This window comes from Brassica napus, chromosome A3, assembly GCF_020379485.1.
Source record: "Brassica napus cultivar Da-Ae chromosome A3, Da-Ae, whole genome shotgun sequence".
Lineage (NCBI taxonomy): Eukaryota > Viridiplantae > Streptophyta > Magnoliopsida > Brassicales > Brassicaceae > Brassica > Brassica napus.
The window spans coordinates 873,262-890,001 of record NC_063436.1 but is presented as its reverse complement, the minus strand read 5'-3'; the positions used below and the strand labels follow the sequence as shown (position 1 = coordinate 890,001).

Below are 16,740 nucleotides of genomic sequence, written 5' to 3'. Positions count from 1 at the left end.
AAGAAAGCTATAAACAGATTAGAAGAGAAAATTGTCTATGAAGAAAAATCAAATGACATAAATTATAATTTGAGCAAGAACAGTTTAGGCTTTTAGAATTACGAACCTGGACTTTAACGTTCATTTGGAAACTTTGGCGTACGTTCCTCGTATCCAATCCACAACAAATGTGATTCCCCCAAGTCTTTGAAAGGATTTTTTCGAAGACTATTGTTATGCAACTTTTCGCCAATGGAAGTTTTCGATCTATCTGGTTGGGATTTGAAATTTTTACCACACTTTGAAGAGAGTTAGGTGCCGAGCAATTACAAATAATATTGGAATATTACAGTTTCCAGAATAATAAGTGAGTTAAATCTTCTGTAGAAAGAAAGAAAAACTGCTCCAAAAATCGTGAGGACATGGGAGTAGTGGAAAAATATCAGGGATTTTTTGTATAGGAAAAATAGAAAATAATTAATAGACAAATATACAAAATTATTTTTTGATTTATCTGTATTTGCATTTTTTAATTTGTAAAATAAATTCCACATGTCAGAATTTTATTGGTGAGATGACTTGTGCTTTAGTATATAAGAGATTTCTTGGTGGACACATTGAAACTGGTGCCTCATTTTTGGACTTATAGGTGTGATTTCATGTTAATAACTTTATATAGTCCACAATAAAATGCAACTATCCGATCGTTTAATCAAATACTCCATCCGTTTCAAAATAGATAATGTTTTAGAGAGTTTTTGATGTTTCAAAATATATGATGTTTTCATAATTCAATGTACATTTTAACTTTATCAAAAACTGTGTAACCTATCATATTTTGTAGTCTGTTTTGTGATTGGTTAAATAATTTTTAATTTATATTTTAATAATATTTTTATAGATAAAAAACAAGTTTCTTAATAGTTGTGTCTCATCCTAAAATTTCATGTATTTTGAAACAGAGGGAGTATATTTGTATGCACTTTATTGATATTGTCACAACTAGCATTACAGCTGTGGTGAATATCACGTTCCACTTCGTATCAAAAGATTACCTAAATGTAGTGGATAATCTTGCTAAACAAGCTAGAATAGATAGGAAGTCTTACGTTGTAACATGGTTGTATTACGGTTGTTAATAAAAATGTTGACAAAAAAAATGATTCTAGAACCAGCTTATACTAAATGATAACTTGGCTTTATGGTGTAATAACAATAGAAATCTCTTCAGATCTATGATCTTGCTTATGGTTCTAGTATGTTTGTACTTTGTTGTTTGGTCTCGGTTTAAGCCATGATGTTTCTCCGGTGTCAGATACTGTATTTCCGATCCCTTTTTAAAAAATCACTGAGTATTATCTTTTTCCATCCAATTAAGAAATCATTAAGTTGGATGGAAAATAATATTACAACAGCTCAAAACAACATCAACATGTTGATGGATACTAAAATCATCTCAACACCACTTCATTCTTATTTTAAAATAGAGGCTATAGTTAATTTTCCTCAATTTTCGCTCAATTTTTACTCTATAATAGAATAACAAATAATTTTACTTTGTAAATAAATGAATGTATTTTTTGTTTGTTCATTATTCCATTTTTACTTTAAAATAAAGTTGAATTATTGTAAAATGCAACTCCACTATATAATTATTTATTTTGAAAAAAATGAAATTTTATATTGGAAATACTCTAGCGGTAAGATAAATAGATACTAACAATTGCTTAACCAGGCACAATCTATTCAATTCTACAAGGAAGCTCGTTCTTTTTGTATTCGCCATGTGTTGTACTTGGACGTCGACACCAGTTAGTGAACTAGGTTAAGCTAGTTTTTGCCTACATCTTTTCACATAATTATTGATGGAGTAGAAGGTACTATTACGTTTGAAAATGTTAAAAAGTAGAATCTTACGAATATACTTTTCATTAGATTTTCTTTCGACATTAAGCTCATTATCCTCACAACTGTCTGTAACGTTTCGAGGAAAATACGATATACAATTATCAAAATGTACGAGCGACTCACATTATCAAAAATAAAAATGTTTTATTGTGGAATCTACATTGTAGATACGAGATTGTGATACGTGTTTAGCAAATCATTTTTTTCAAAATTGATCAAAAATATCATTATATTATTTTTCATATAACTAGTAACAAAGAGTATAATTATATATGTGGATGTTAGATATAGACTATTACATATGTTACGATTATAAATGGGGATTGATCGCAATTTATGTAGAAACTTAGATCTATTACAAACATCTATTAGTTAAGTTTTTGTGGTTTAACATTTTGTTATTAGTTCAGTTTTTGTTAGCATTTTTCCTTACTAGTTTTCTATTATATTCATGGTTTACTGCTCGTTTCGCAGCTTAACCGTACCTAATGTCTCTACATCGAGGAACTGATGGCGAAGATCCACAACATAAGATCTAAGAAGAACTTCTGGCTTTCTCTGATCCTTCCATTCATGTTGAGTATGTTTATCATGATTCTAGTGCTAGGATTGAAGTGTGCAGAAACAGGCAAAATTGGAAGGTACATATATGTTAGTTCTCTAAACTTAGTTGATTTATTCTCAGATTATTATTTTTAGGTTGATTTTATTTAGTAGGTAAAATTACATTCTATTACTAAGAGCAAGTAGTAAAGTTAGTTTAGCTTTAAGAAAGACAAGTTAAAAAAATAATAAAAAATAATAAAAAATTCGAAAAAGTAACAAAATAAAAAGCAAAACATTCGAAAACTAGGTTTTCTCCCTCTGTTAATTAGAATTTTCAATTATATCAGAGATTGTGGCTCAATGTCTTAGAAATACATGTACACAAACCCAAAGCCAGCATTGTAATTGGTCTTATAAACGATGATAATATGACATCTTGTTTTTTAAAAGGCTGCTTTGGTTTGTATATATGTATATTTTGGAAGTATAAGGTAGTTTTTGTATACTTGCTTTGAATTCCTAGACAAGTAATTACAAATGCATCCAATAATTATGCCTATTATACTTTTAAAATAAAAAGTTGAACTTAATACAATAATGGATTTTAGGTAAACAAAATAATTGTATTTAGTTTGATAGTAATTATTTTTATTTTATAAATTTGCATGATATTGTAGATTTTGTAAGTTAATTTGATAACCATTTATAGGTTTTCACAATACAGATTTTTAGGAATATAGCTATGAACCGTACTATACTTGTTCTTATAAATGTGGTTTTCATTCTCTAATTGTTAAATATGCTCTTGGTTATTCATTGTGTATAAAAGTCATAATAGTAAATTACAATGAACACTCTATCGAACCTCTCGGCATTATTAACCAATCAGTCTCACCCAATACTATATATTACATACTCCCTATACCCTTTTTTTTAACAAAACTCCATATACCTAAAACACACACGAATGCGAATATAAGACGGGATCAACGCATTGAGGTTTACGAATATAAAACGGGATCAAATACATGAACGTATCGTGAAACAAACGGAATCATTTGGACATAAATATAAAACCACCAGTCTTTTTTAAAAACACTGGAATTATATTGATCTTCAAAGATACAGAGGTGAGTTTACACCAAAAAAAAAAGAAAGATACAGAGGTTGTATGGGATCAACGAACTGCGGTTTACGGTATAAAACGGGATCGAGTACATGACCACGTATCGCAAAACAAACGAAATCACAAACGCAATTTGGAATGCACACACTTGATCGTGAATGCAGTTATATATTTTCCACAATCGTAAAGATTCGTTGAGACGCTTTATTAGTGTAACGAACCATACACATATTACGCACAGAGCCGGTCCTTTTGTTTACTTAAGGCTGTTGAACATAAATTATAAAGCCAACAATCAAATACTTTATTATTATATAATAGCATTAACATAGTTTTAGCTGGTAATGTTTATATTCCACATGAATTTCCTCCCGGTCCACCAAATGTGAAAAAATAGTCGTCCCCCTTTTTTAAGCCATAGCATTTTTCACTGTCTAATAGCTTATCCAACTTAGAATATTGGTAATAATTCTTGAAGTCTGAGTTTTCGTATCTGTAGAGGAACTCTGAAACGCGTGCTGAATCCATGTCCTTTTTTGTTGGTAAATGACCATTACCCATTGGTGGACTTACACCGGAAGGTGAAGACTGGACTGCTCCTCCAATTCCAAGTATGTTCGCACCACCACCCATTAGATCAAATAGTTCTTTAGGCCAATAACCAATATGTATATCTGGTTTATTGCCTTCTTCTATATCTGTTACCCACCAGTGACCTGTGTCCGTATCCTTAAATGAATAGAAAATATATATGTTAGATTTGATATATTCAAATAGCAAGCCAAAGACAGTAAAAATCATGTTGGAACTGATATACATATACCCAAACAACATAGTATCCAGGAAACTGCATTTGATCCCCATCCATCTTTCCTAAATCTTTATCTTCTGTTATATATTTTAACATAATGATCATTTTATTGTTCAAAATATGTTACTTGATTCATAAAATAACTAGTAGCTACTTCAAGGACTTATTGTTTAAAGCTATACAATTTACATACTATAAATCTATAATATAATGGTACAACACACAAGAGTTAACTTCAAGTTAATCATCAAATTCAAATTTAAGAATACATCATATATTTTACATATTTAATCGAATAGAATATAGGTTACCTGCTGAATAGTTAGAGCAATGTTTCTTTTTCCTTCTGGAGCATTAGGTAATGGTTCACTTAAAGGATCATCTTTTGACACTTGAATAAAACCAGGGCACACTGTATTATAACAACCTGCTCCGTTGACACCCTGTTATTAATTTTCACAAATGCATTAATGTATATTTCATAAAATCGTTCAAAAGTAGATAAACATTTTGATAAAATCAAGGAGCACATATACATTTAGTAAAAGACATGCATATGATGTCAAAAAACAAAATAAAGTAAAAGACATGCATATTAGTCTATAATATGCTCTTTCGCATAAGTAAGGTTATCGAAGAGTATTTCATAATTTGATTTGTATTGAGAAGGTGGTATAGAATGAAGGGGTTTTTGCCAAAACTAACCCACAACTTGATTTTAATCCCAAACCTATACCCAAACTTGAATCAAATACAAAACTAACCTAAAAGCTTAGTGAAATTACAGCTCAGCCCCTTGTGACCAAACAAAAAAACTGAAGCCATTTTTACGAATATAGCCCCAGTAAATCGTCTGAGTCGTCTGAGATGTTGGAAGTCGTCTGGACGACTGAAGTGTAAGTCGTCTGGTACCAGTTTATTTTAAAAATAATTTATAAATCTTGTAAAAAAATATTTTGATGCGTAAAAAATAAAAATCAAGTAATTATAAACAGTTTTAACTAATATAAATTAAGATATGATAAAATTGATTTGTTTTGAAGATAGATGAGTGAAAGTAGTGAATCATGAAATACTTTGGTTTAGGAGTTTGGCAAACATATGTTGTAGTATTGTATGTATTGTTAGGGTTAGATTTTGGAAAACTAAAATATTTTTTTCAAAAATTAGTTTTCACCTATATGTGTTTATTTTTGTGTATAGTAAACACTTTTCAAGTTTGATTTGGTTTTATGAAGTGTTTAATTAGATAATTAAGTTTAGGGGTTATGTTTAGGGTGTGGACGACTTATATTTCAGTCGTCTGTTGAATAATTTACCCGGACGACGTATATTTCAGTCGTCCAGACGACTTACTTGTAAGTCGTCTGGGAAGTCTTCTATTTTAGTTTCCCGCTAAAAATATTTAATTTCCCGCTAAAAATATTAAACTCTTCTGGACGACTTACATGTAAGTCGTCTGTTTTAATTTCTTCACCAGACGACTGAAATGTAAGTCGTCCAGAAAGTCGTCTGAGTCAAAAATATTTAATCTAATTGGATTTTTTGTCTCCCTATAAAAAGAAAAATTTACACATTCTCTCTCCTCCTCTCAAATGGCTGCAACAAAAATGTAACGTTCATCATTCTAAAACTCTCCAACCTCTCTCTAATCTCTTTGACTTGAAAACACCAAACTTTATATGAATTTTTCAGTTTTGTCTCATGTATTTCTTACTAATCTATCTCTTTTGCAGGTTTTTAATCAAATGGTACTCATCTTCCACTAATTTAGAGGTAGATCTATTAATTTTAGATATGTATTTTTGTGTGTTCTATAAATGTAGATTTATCTAATCTTCCACTCATTTTCTCTATTTTTAAGTCATTTGAACGTTTTTGGATATGCAGGTTTTTCAGATCTGGATTTGATGTGCAGGTTTTTCAGATCTGGAAGACTTCTGGGACGACTTACCTGTTAGTCGTCTGGAAGTCGTCTGGAAGTCGTCTGGACTTCTTGGAAGTCTTCTGACAAAGTCGTCTGGACTTCCAGGAAGTCGTCTGGACTTCCAGGAAGTCGTCTGGACTTCTAGGAAGTCGTCTGGACTTCTAGGAAGTCGTCTGGATTTTTCTGAGCGTTTTGGTAAGTTCTTATGTCTGATTTTTCTTCATTTGGTAACTTCTTGTTGTATAAAGTTCTTACTTTTTTCCCAAACTAAAACTTTCCAAACCCACTCTAATCTCTTTGACTTGAAAACACCAAACTTTATATGAATTTTTCAATTTTGTCTCATGTCTTTGTTACTAATCTATTTTTTTTTTTTGCAGGTTTTTAATTAGATGGTACTCATCTTCCACTAATTTAAAGGTAGATCTTTTATTTTTAGATATGTATTTTTGTGTGTTCTGTAAAGGTAGATTTATCTAATCTTCCATTCATTTTTTCTGTTTTTAAGCCATTTGAACGTTTTTGAATATGCAGGTTTTTCAGATCTGGATTTAATATGCAGGTTTTTCAGATCTGGAAAACTTCTGGGACGACTTACTTGTTAGTCGTCTGGAAGTCGTCTGGAAGTCGTCTGGACTTCCTAAAAGTCGTCTGGACTTCCTGTAAAGTCGTCTGGAAGTCGTCTGAACTTCCTAAAAGTCTTCTGGCAAAGTCGTCTGAACTTCCTGGAAGTCGTCTGGACTTCTTAGAAGTCGTCTGGACTTCTTAAAAGTTGTCTGGTCTTGTCTACTCAAGTGGAATCCAAGCTTGTCTTTGTAGATGAATGATCTATAATAGTTTTGTTTGTGGTCTGTTTTGTGAATTGCATGTATACTCTTTTAGTTGTGAATTTTTTGTAAAATCAGTAATAATGTTTTCCAAGATGTATTAAATGTGCTAACAATGTGTTTACACATTTACAAATCAATGAAATAATAGACTTCAGTAGCCTTTTTCTTATCTTTGGATCTCTCATATGCAATAATAAACTCCAATGGCCTTTTTCTCATCTTAATAAACAAGAATGTTGGTAAGAGATGGAAACAAATAATAGTAACTAGTCAAAGCATATCATATTTTTTATAAGTTTGCATTGAAAAACTTAGTCAAATTTAGTAAAACTAAGGGAGAGAACATATTTTGTAAATATGAGTTTTACATATCTTGAAGTTACTTATCACTCTTAAAAATACAAGTTATTCAAAAACTAACGTAGAAGACTTAAAAACTAGTGGAGAAGACGCGGACGACTTCAATCTAAGTTGTCTAGACGACTAAACTATATGTCGTCTGGTCAACGCAGAGGTTATTTTGCAATTGACTTTGAAATCTGTTATTTCGGACGACTGAAAGTTAAGTCGTCTACTATTGTTTGGTTAAAAAAAAACTCCAAAAAAGCTAGACGACTTACATTTCAGTCGTCAGAGGTTAGTTTTGCATTTGACTGGATTATTTCAGAAGTTTGACTTTTTGGACGACTTACATTTCAGTCGTCTAGTGAAAATTAAAATAATAATATTTTTTTTAAAGTAGACGACTTACAGTTAAGTCGTCATAGGTTAGTTTTGCAATTGAAAAAAAAAACTTCAAGATTTAATTATATACAGACGACTTATAATTCAGTCGTCCACGAGACGACTGAAATGTAAGTCGTCCAGGATTTACGAGGTTTGACCAGAATCTCGGAAAAAAGTCCTGGACGACTTACAATTAAGTCGTCTGGTGGACGACTGAATTATAAGTCGTCTGTGTATAATTAAATCTTGAAGTTTTTTTTTCAATTGCAAAACTAACCTATGACTACTTAATTGTAAGTCGTTTTCTTTATAAAAAATATTATTATTTTAATTTTCGACAGACGACTGAAATGTAAGTCGTCTGGGGAAGTCAAACTTCTGAAATTATCCAGTCAAATGCAAAACTAACCTATGACGACTGAAATGTAAGTCGTCTAGGTTCTTTGGAATTTTTTTTGAAACCAAACAATAGGAGACGACTTAACTTTCAGTCGTCTCAGGTTACAGATTTCAAAGTCAATTGCAAAAATAACCTTTGCGTTGACCAGACGACTTCCAGGTAAGTCGTCTACAGCCAGACGACTGAAAGGTAAGTCGTCTACAGCGAGACGACTTCCCAAGTAAGTCGTCTGACGAACAGATCTGGAAAAAAACTCGATGTCACACCTTAAATTGGTGAGATAAGTTCCTTAGCATACATAAGGCTTCTCCAAGCACACAGAATCACAAACGAAAGTCACCCACCCATAATCGTTAGCTTCTATGACTTTATGAACCATAAAAAATTTAGAATCAAAATCTTGGGTTTTTTTAGCTCATTGTGGAGAGAAAGTGAGAGATATGTTGTGTTTAGTTCACAAGAATGGAAAAAGAAAAAGGGTAAATCGATTTTGGGAGCATTAAGAGCTTCAAATTGGTTGTTCATGGTGGTTGTGGTATTGATGACAATGGCAATCTTGTAATTACTTGAAGATGATGAGGTTGAGAGAGTAAAAATGTCATTTTCGAAAAAAAAAAAAAAAATTGATGGCATTTTCGTAAATTATATGAACTTGTGGGGTGAATACGGCAAAACCAATTTTCAAAAAAAAGGGAGGTTAGTTTTGTGTTTGACTTTAAGTTGTAGGTCAATTTTGCAAAAATCCCTAGAATGAATGAATCAATACCCTCCAAAATCCATAACTCCACGGTCGCCCATCTCCAAGTACACTTGGATTTATCTGTGACAAAATATATATTTTTGAAAATTATTTATAAAATAAAAAAAAATAATCGTTAGCACAAAATAATTATTTTAAAAAGATAGAAAATATCATAAAACATTAAAAAATACCATCCAACCAACTTGAATAAAATTTTCTTTGTTGTTTACTCGATTGCCAACATACATGTTGGCATATGAAGCTTGGTCTCTACTAATGTTTAAGTCATGTACACTTATCCAAGCTGCTATACCATAGTAAGGACCATCCTTTTGCAATCTAATTCCTGCAAACTTTAAATTCCAAGCTTTTTAATAAGCTTCAAATCACTTTAATATACAAAGTCATAGCACAAGTAATTTAAGTAGAATAATTGATATACAATTGAGTGCTTACATGTGTTCCATGACTTTCAACTGTGAGTGGATTGAAATACTTTTCTGCAAAATATTGAGTATTTGCAGCATGGTCTTTTATGTTTTTCAATATAGGAACTGTTCCGTTTGGACAACCGATTATATTTTTACGCATTTTATTTTCAAATCGATTTGATTTAGGGACTGAAAAAGATGGTTCCATCTACAAAACAGCATATTGTCACATTAAATACATGAAATGAGGGATTAAATCATTAGACTAACAAAAATCTACCATTAAGTTATATATCAAATAAACATGAGATTGTCAAATAATATCTATGAGAACAAATTTGACGAACAAAAAATACCTGAATTTTGTGATTTTGGAGTAAAGGATGGTTTAACGCAGGCTGCTTGTAAATATCCACACAATTGTATATCATCTTTCCATTTACCTACGCGAAAACATAGATATGATAGAGATTATCAAAGACTAGTTTAAAAAAATCAGTATTGATATCATCGTAAAATCGAGCTACGGTTTTACCATAGATAATATTTTCCAATTACCTTAAAGGATTTATGAACTTTTAAAGTTTCTCCGGACTGAAATAAAGAGGATGCAATTATGAATGCAACGAATTTGAGAACAATATCCATGGATTATAGATCAATGTTTTGGAAGGTTTTTTTAATAGCTCTTGTTATTTTATAGACCTCACCTCAAGTATTTATGATTACGATGGATGGTTAACATTAACTACTTCTAGATCGTTTTTTATTCTCATCCATAATACACATAAAGAGTTCTGTTGTTTTCCTATTGCCACTCGACTTTTAAAGACAAAATTAATGGCTTACCTTTCATGAACAATTTATAAATTATAGTACATACTTTTATTTTCTTAAACGTGTTTTTAGTTTTTGACATCATTTTGTTTTCGGGTTTAACAGTTTCGAATATCTGTGGATTTTTTTTTAATCTTTTCTTGATATTCACTTCTAGCTTTGTTCATAGTGTCCAGATTTATATACATAAAAGACATGAAACTTTCATTGTTCTCTCTTTTAAAAGAAAGAATCTTACGTTACATTACTCCATCTTCTTCTTTTTGCCAACCATCTGAGTTGTCTTCTATTATTTTTGTTCAATTGTTTTAATTTAAATGTGGTTTTAATATACATTTCTAATCGTATTCTGTATTTAGCTTTCATATTATGACATTGAATATATCCTGCATAAGCATACATTATATGTTAGTTTTCTTAACTTAATTGTATTTTTTTTTCAGCTTATTTGTAAAGGCTGATTTCAGTTAGTAGTTTTTGTATACTTACTTTGATTTCCTACACAAGTAATGCAATTGCATCCATAACCAATCGTATTATACTTTTCAAGTAAACAAAGTCGAGTTTAATACGATAATGGTGCTGGAAAACATAGGAGATCATCTGAGTCGAAATTAAATTGAAATTAGTCGATCGATTTCAAGATATTATTTAAAAGAGAAAGATTACAGCATCATAACTTGAGTGAGAGATAAAGGGAAAGGTCATGATCTTCTTTCTCAGCATCCATCTCTCTTGTTGCATCGTTTGGTTCTTTGGTTTGCGTTTGGTCTTGTGAGCTACTTCCAACACCTAGACAAAGATTTAAGCAAATGGGTGACGATGCTGGCAATAATGATCGAGTGTGGGGTTGAGCCATGACGGATTAATTGGTATGGGCTTTGACTTGAGTTGTAGACCACATGTAGAATATCTGGTTCATCAATGATGTAACGACGCTGTTCAAATCCTGATGGGAGTGCGTACTGGCTAGGAAACGGATGTGGGTACGGATATGGATCGGGCGGGTTCATATTCACCAACATAGCACGTTCTTGTCTTTTGGTGATCTCTCTCTCCCTCTTGTGAACATTTTGGTGACCACCCAGTGCTTGTCCTTTGGAGTAAGTCTTCGGACAATACTTGCATTTGTACGTCGCTTGTTCCATCAACTCGGTGGCAATACCATCGTCGCTAACATCATTACCGTAACTCGATTCTGAAGACAACATATCGACTGGATCCATCGGGCTCTGGCAGATTCAGCTTTAATGGTATATGAATGTGATTGCACCCTGATGGCTATTTAAAGATTGAGTATGTAATATATGTTACTTTTAATAAAATGGGAATGTATATACTTAGTTTTCTGATGTTTGAATAAGGTAGTTTGAATGCATATTAAAGGAAATGGCAAAGGAATATTTAGAAAATTAATAAATAACAAAGACTAAGTCAAGTATTTAACTATTCAATCTATGATTTCGATCTGTCACATAAGCAAACTTTTTAATTGCTAGATAGATTGAGATTGACATTATACACTTTCCGTTTGGCATACTTATTTGGTTAATTTGTTAACTTAATTACTCCTCACAGTCAAAATCGTTCCAAACATTATTTGATTTCCAAAGAAAAGAAAGTTCGGAGTAAAAAAATGTTAGAGATATGCTTGAAAACACATTTGCTATATATATAGTCTATAAGAGTTTAACCTTTAAAATTATTTAGTAAATTTTGCAAACATGATTTAAAACTCTTAAATAAAAAAATATAGTTTTTTTTTTAATTTTAGGTCTTGTAAAACATTTATTTATTTATTGCAAATTAGCAATAGATTTTTGTATTTACATTTTTGTTATTTAAATTACAGAAAACAAGAACAACCAATTAAAATGGGCTTGGACACTAAATCATGGCCCATCAAACTTTTCCCGTGGCTCCTTTTCTTCTCTTACACGGAACCAGTCTTTTTCTATCGGCGAAAGAAACCACCGTGACTGCGATCGTTAGGTATCTAAAGAAAAGTCTCATCGAGCAACCGTAGAATCCTACTGGTAACGATGGATACGAGATTATCACCGGTGTTGATTTGCGTATCGTTGGTTCTCCTTTCTGGACTCGGCCAGCTTGTGATCTGTAGTCAAGAAAAAGGATCGTACAACGACGTCGTGAGGATGAAGCTGGGTGTATATAGAGATTCCACGAATAATCGGAACGGTGGAGGAGTGATCGATGATATAGCACTCTTTGCTGTTCAGGAACACAACAAGCGAGAGGTTTGGTTTCCTCAAACCTAATTTTCCCTTTTTAGGGTTTGTATATTCTATGGAAATAGGGTTAGAGTAAATTAGGATTTGTAATTTTTTTAATTGAATTACATATTTGCCTGTTCTTGATTTAAAGTTTAGATCTCTTAGCTATAGAAATGATGAATTTTATGATTTTTTTTTTTTGTAGAATTAATCAGCTCATGTTTTTAATATTTTTTCCATTGGTTTATGGGTTTGATGTGTAGAATGGTGTTGTTGAGCTTGCTAGAGTATTAAAGGCAACGGAACAGGTTGTTGCTGGGAAGCTATACAGTCTTACTCTTGAAGTTATAGAAGCTGGTGAGAAGAAGATTTATGAAGCTAAAGTTTGGGTGAAGCCGTGGATGAACTTCAGGCAGCTTCAGGAGTTTAAGAATGTTGTTGTCCCCTCCTTCACGGTTTCCGACCTTGGCTTGAAATCAGGTAATCATCAGTTGAGCACCGTGTTTTTTTTTGATGTTGTTGATGCCATTGCTCTGTTTTGAGGCAGATGGGAATGGATTTGAGTGGAGATTGGTATCAACAAATGACCCTGAAGTCCAAGAGGCAGCAAAACACGCTGTGAAGTCGATTCAACAGAGATCAAACTCGCTGTTTCCTTATAAACTCATAGACATAATCCTAGCCAGAGCAAAGGTTTGTTTTGTTAATTTCCTAACTTCACAATTATCAGTCTTTTTTAATTAGCATCTAATAAGGTAAAAGGAATGATATATTATGATGCGCAGGTGGTTGAAGACCGTGTCAAATTCGAACTGCTTTTGAAGCTAGAGAAGGGAAACAAAGCGGAGAAGCTCATGGTTGAAGTGATGAAGTACCAAAACGGCAAGTTTCACTAGAGTTGTTGTTGGATAGGTTGTGTCTGATTAAATAAAAGACTGAATGTTGTAATGAAAATAAACTTGTTTGCGCTGTAAAAAAAAAGTTTATATGTAAGTAAATATGTAAAAAAAATCCACTAAACATTGGAAGTTTGATGGAAAATGAACATTGGAAGTAAAGGGTGATTAATGACTGTGTGTTGAACATTAAACTTTGAAATCTAGAGTCAGAGCCGACCACATCTATCAGAAGACTCCTTTTGTCTAAAAGAAAAGTTGTGGTCTTTAGTTTTTGGGCCCCAAAGACACCAAACTTTGAGAAGTTTTGGGTTTTTAAAGGTCGAAACTTTATTATTATTTTACTAGGGTTGGCCCGCGCTACGCGCGGGATGTGATGTATTTTTTTTGAATATATAAAACTTTTGTAAACATTTTTGTATGCTCATTTGGTTGGCAGTGTGATACAATCGATTTGTCTTGTCTGCACCAGCCTATTGTGTTATTCGTACATTTACACTTTAGTACTTTTTAGAATATTTACTTGGACAGCTAATTTGGTTGTGAAACATCAAATATAGCAATCAATCCATATATTAATTTCCGTGAAAACTTGTGGCAAATATTTTCGATGCAGCGCAGAATGCAAGGAACATTGATGTGTATTGTTGTTGCACTTTATGGTTGAGCCGGTAAAGTCATCTCAATGGATGGTTATGAATTTATGGACTTGCTTGAAATAGAAGCAAAGCTTGGAGTTGTTATCCATGTCATTGACATGACAGCTTGTTGATGGTTTGAGTTTCCGCATATTTTTTTGGTACAGACCCATTAAACCGTCTTAGTGTTGCTCGTTGTTACTCAAGCAGCAGAGATTATATTTTGTTAATTTTTAAATTATTTATATTTGATGTTTGTAAGTTTTTATTTTGCTGTCAAACATGTTCTCTAACTTGTACTATTTTAACTATTATCATATCTTTTTGTTATGTTTTATTTTAGTTCAAACACATATAAATCTTTTTATACGTATGACCATTTTCTTTACACTGTAATTGAAATGGGTCGATTGTGTATATAATGTTATCTTATTTGGATGTGAAGATATTTCAATATGTTTGATGTGTTGATATAATTTGATTTATTTATTGTTTCATATTTTTGTAATTATAGCATATCTTATTTCTTATGTGTAATTATTAAAAAATTAGTATTACGCTCACGTGTTCAAGTGAGCAAACAATAAAAACCATGTTAAATTTTAATGAACATTCAATTTTTTTGTTCTTTTCAAATTAAAATAATATTAGTTTTTACTAATTACTAGATCCTTTTTCCGCGCTACGCGCGGATAATATATTTAAATTTGTTACATTTATCATTTTTATTTGTATGTGAATTTTTGTATATTAAATTATATATAACTAATTTTTAAATTTTTTTTTATATTTTTAGTTTGAAGTAAGTATTTCTATTATATGTAACACAATTAACTAATAAAATATGAAGAATCAAGTCCGAACGAAAAGAAAAAAGTACTTCAATAACCTACTTAAAATATAAAACCCTCTTTTCAAAAAAACGTACTTAATAACATTTTTTTATGTGTAATAGTTGAAAACTGAAAATTGAATATCGATCTAGAATATTATTTTAATATATCTAATGGTAAAATATTAATTGTAATAAATAAATTTTGAATTTTGTAATATTACATGAATTAGAAGTCTTTAAAATCTAAAATCTATTTTATAATATATTTTTTATTCATTTATTATGACGTTACAAAATTTTGCTTTAGTTTTATTTGTATATTAATTTTTTAATAATTTAGTTTCTTTTTAGTAATTTTAAAATTATCAAGAATATAATATATTTAAATATATCCAAATATGATGTCTCATTTTAATGTGTATTTGCATTGAACATATTTAATTTGTAGTCTGTATATAAGCCACACTATACAAACAAAAGCACAAAATAAATTTCATAGACGTTGTTGTTGCTTTACTTCTATGTGTAGATGTGATGCCGAATTTTTGTAGTTAGCGTTTTGCCGTGGTTACTAATTTTCTAAGATTCGTATTGTAATGTGGTTGAGATGTAGTGATGAACTGTTCTAATATTTAGCGGTTGGTGTTATGTATATGTTGTGTGTGTAGAGTCAAGAGTGTATTTAACATTGTCGGAGGTTTTTCTAAAAGAAAAATAATGATTATATTCCTAACTTAAGATTTTTTTGTTTTTTGTTGTAATTTTTAATTGGTGATAACATATTTATAAAGTGCATAGCGTTTGTTGAAGTTTAACTGGCTAAAAATGTAGCGAAAAAGGTATTTTTGTGTAAAACAAAATTGTACTGGATCATAGTTAGACATAATGACTTTAACTCAACATCAACAGTTTTAATTTATTATTAAAATATATAATCTTCTATGTCGGACACGTGATATATCAAAGCGTTCATAAATTAAAAAACACATCTAATTTTATAATTTGATGAGTTTTTAATTTTTTTAAAAAAACTTGGAGAATGTTTCAAATAATATAACTTTGTAAATTCTCTGTAGATAATCAAAAACATTTCTCAAGATTCTTTATCGACTTCGCGTTTATAACAGCCATTGTTACCAGAGGATCTTATTTGAGATTGACTCAGGCTCTTGGGTTTATGGAGGACAATGTGATGTCCTGAAAAACCTTGAGCCTCTTCTTGTCCAACACTTTCGTCTCTGTCCCCAAAAACAGCCATGATCACCACTTCTTCGAACTCCTTGCTGTCTGGTAATCCAGATTCTATCGCTTTCTTCTCTTTCGTGTTTGTCTCTCCCTCATCACAACCACCAAAACTCAACATTCCCATGGTTTGACTCGACGATCTTGTCCTCTTCAGCTTCTCTTTATTGTTGATCAACTTCGAAGAGAAGAACGGTTTTGCATCAACCCTTAATGGGTTGTTTAGTACTACATTCACATTCACATTGGTTTTCACGTTCTCGTCACCGTACCCACCATTGCTCAAATCCGGCTTTGCCTTAGGCTTCACGCTCTGTTCTCTACTGAGGCTGCCATATATAGGAAGAACAAAACATGGTGTCAAAAAGCCTTCTCTACTCAACCCTATCATCCCCTCCTCTTCTCATCATCTCGGAGCCAAGATCGTTATAAGCATAAGCTTTTAAATGTGAATCCACTCCTCTAGGACCGTTATTCAAGTGGCTATCTCGTAATTGAAAATGATGCTTACAAATATCTCGTAAGCTTTAAGTACTTGTACCTTGAAGACATCAGTGCCACACAGAAAACCACCGTCTAATAAGACAGAAACTTGTCCATATATGGTTCTCTCGAACGTGGATAAATATGAA

At 31.6% G+C, this 16,740-nt stretch overlaps 3 protein-coding genes and 1 pseudogene across 3 annotated transcripts; 1 reads left to right on the top strand and 3 right to left on the bottom strand.

Annotated features, from left to right (window-relative positions):
- Positions 1-3,853: 3,853 nt before the first annotated feature.
- On the bottom strand, positions 3,854-10,140 carry LOC106428076. Its single transcript, XM_013868823.3, has 7 exons — positions 9,985-10,140; positions 9,783-9,869; positions 9,452-9,634; positions 9,187-9,348; positions 9,020-9,073; positions 4,682-4,813; positions 3,854-4,288 (listed from the first exon to the last, which is right to left on the bottom strand). Exons 1-7 carry the CDS (start codon positions 10,072-10,074, stop codon positions 3,908-3,910), a joined length of 1,089 nt encoding a protein of 362 aa, XP_013724277.1. The 5' UTR covers positions 10,075-10,140; the 3' UTR covers positions 3,854-3,907.
- Positions 10,141-10,375: 235 nt separating this feature from the next.
- LOC106441330 lies at positions 10,376-11,914 on the bottom strand (annotated as a pseudogene).
- Positions 11,915-12,167: 253 nt separating this feature from the next.
- Positions 12,168-13,565, top strand: LOC106428090 (cysteine proteinase inhibitor 7-like). The gene is made up of 4 exons (XM_013868841.3): positions 12,168-12,521; positions 12,761-12,977; positions 13,045-13,190; positions 13,283-13,565. Exons 1-4 carry the CDS (start codon positions 12,306-12,308, stop codon positions 13,391-13,393), a joined length of 690 nt encoding a protein of 229 aa, XP_013724295.2. The 5' UTR covers positions 12,168-12,305; the 3' UTR covers positions 13,394-13,565.
- A 2,394-nt stretch (positions 13,566-15,959) lies between these two features.
- LOC125591185 (protein POLLENLESS 3-LIKE 2-like) lies at positions 15,960-16,660 on the bottom strand. The gene is made up of 2 exons (XM_048764840.1): positions 16,650-16,660; positions 15,960-16,437 (listed from the first exon to the last, which is right to left on the bottom strand). The coding sequence occupies exons 1-2, from the start codon at positions 16,658-16,660 to the stop codon at positions 15,960-15,962; spliced, it is 489 nt and encodes a 162-aa protein (XP_048620797.1).
- Positions 16,661-16,740: the final 80 nt, after the last annotated feature.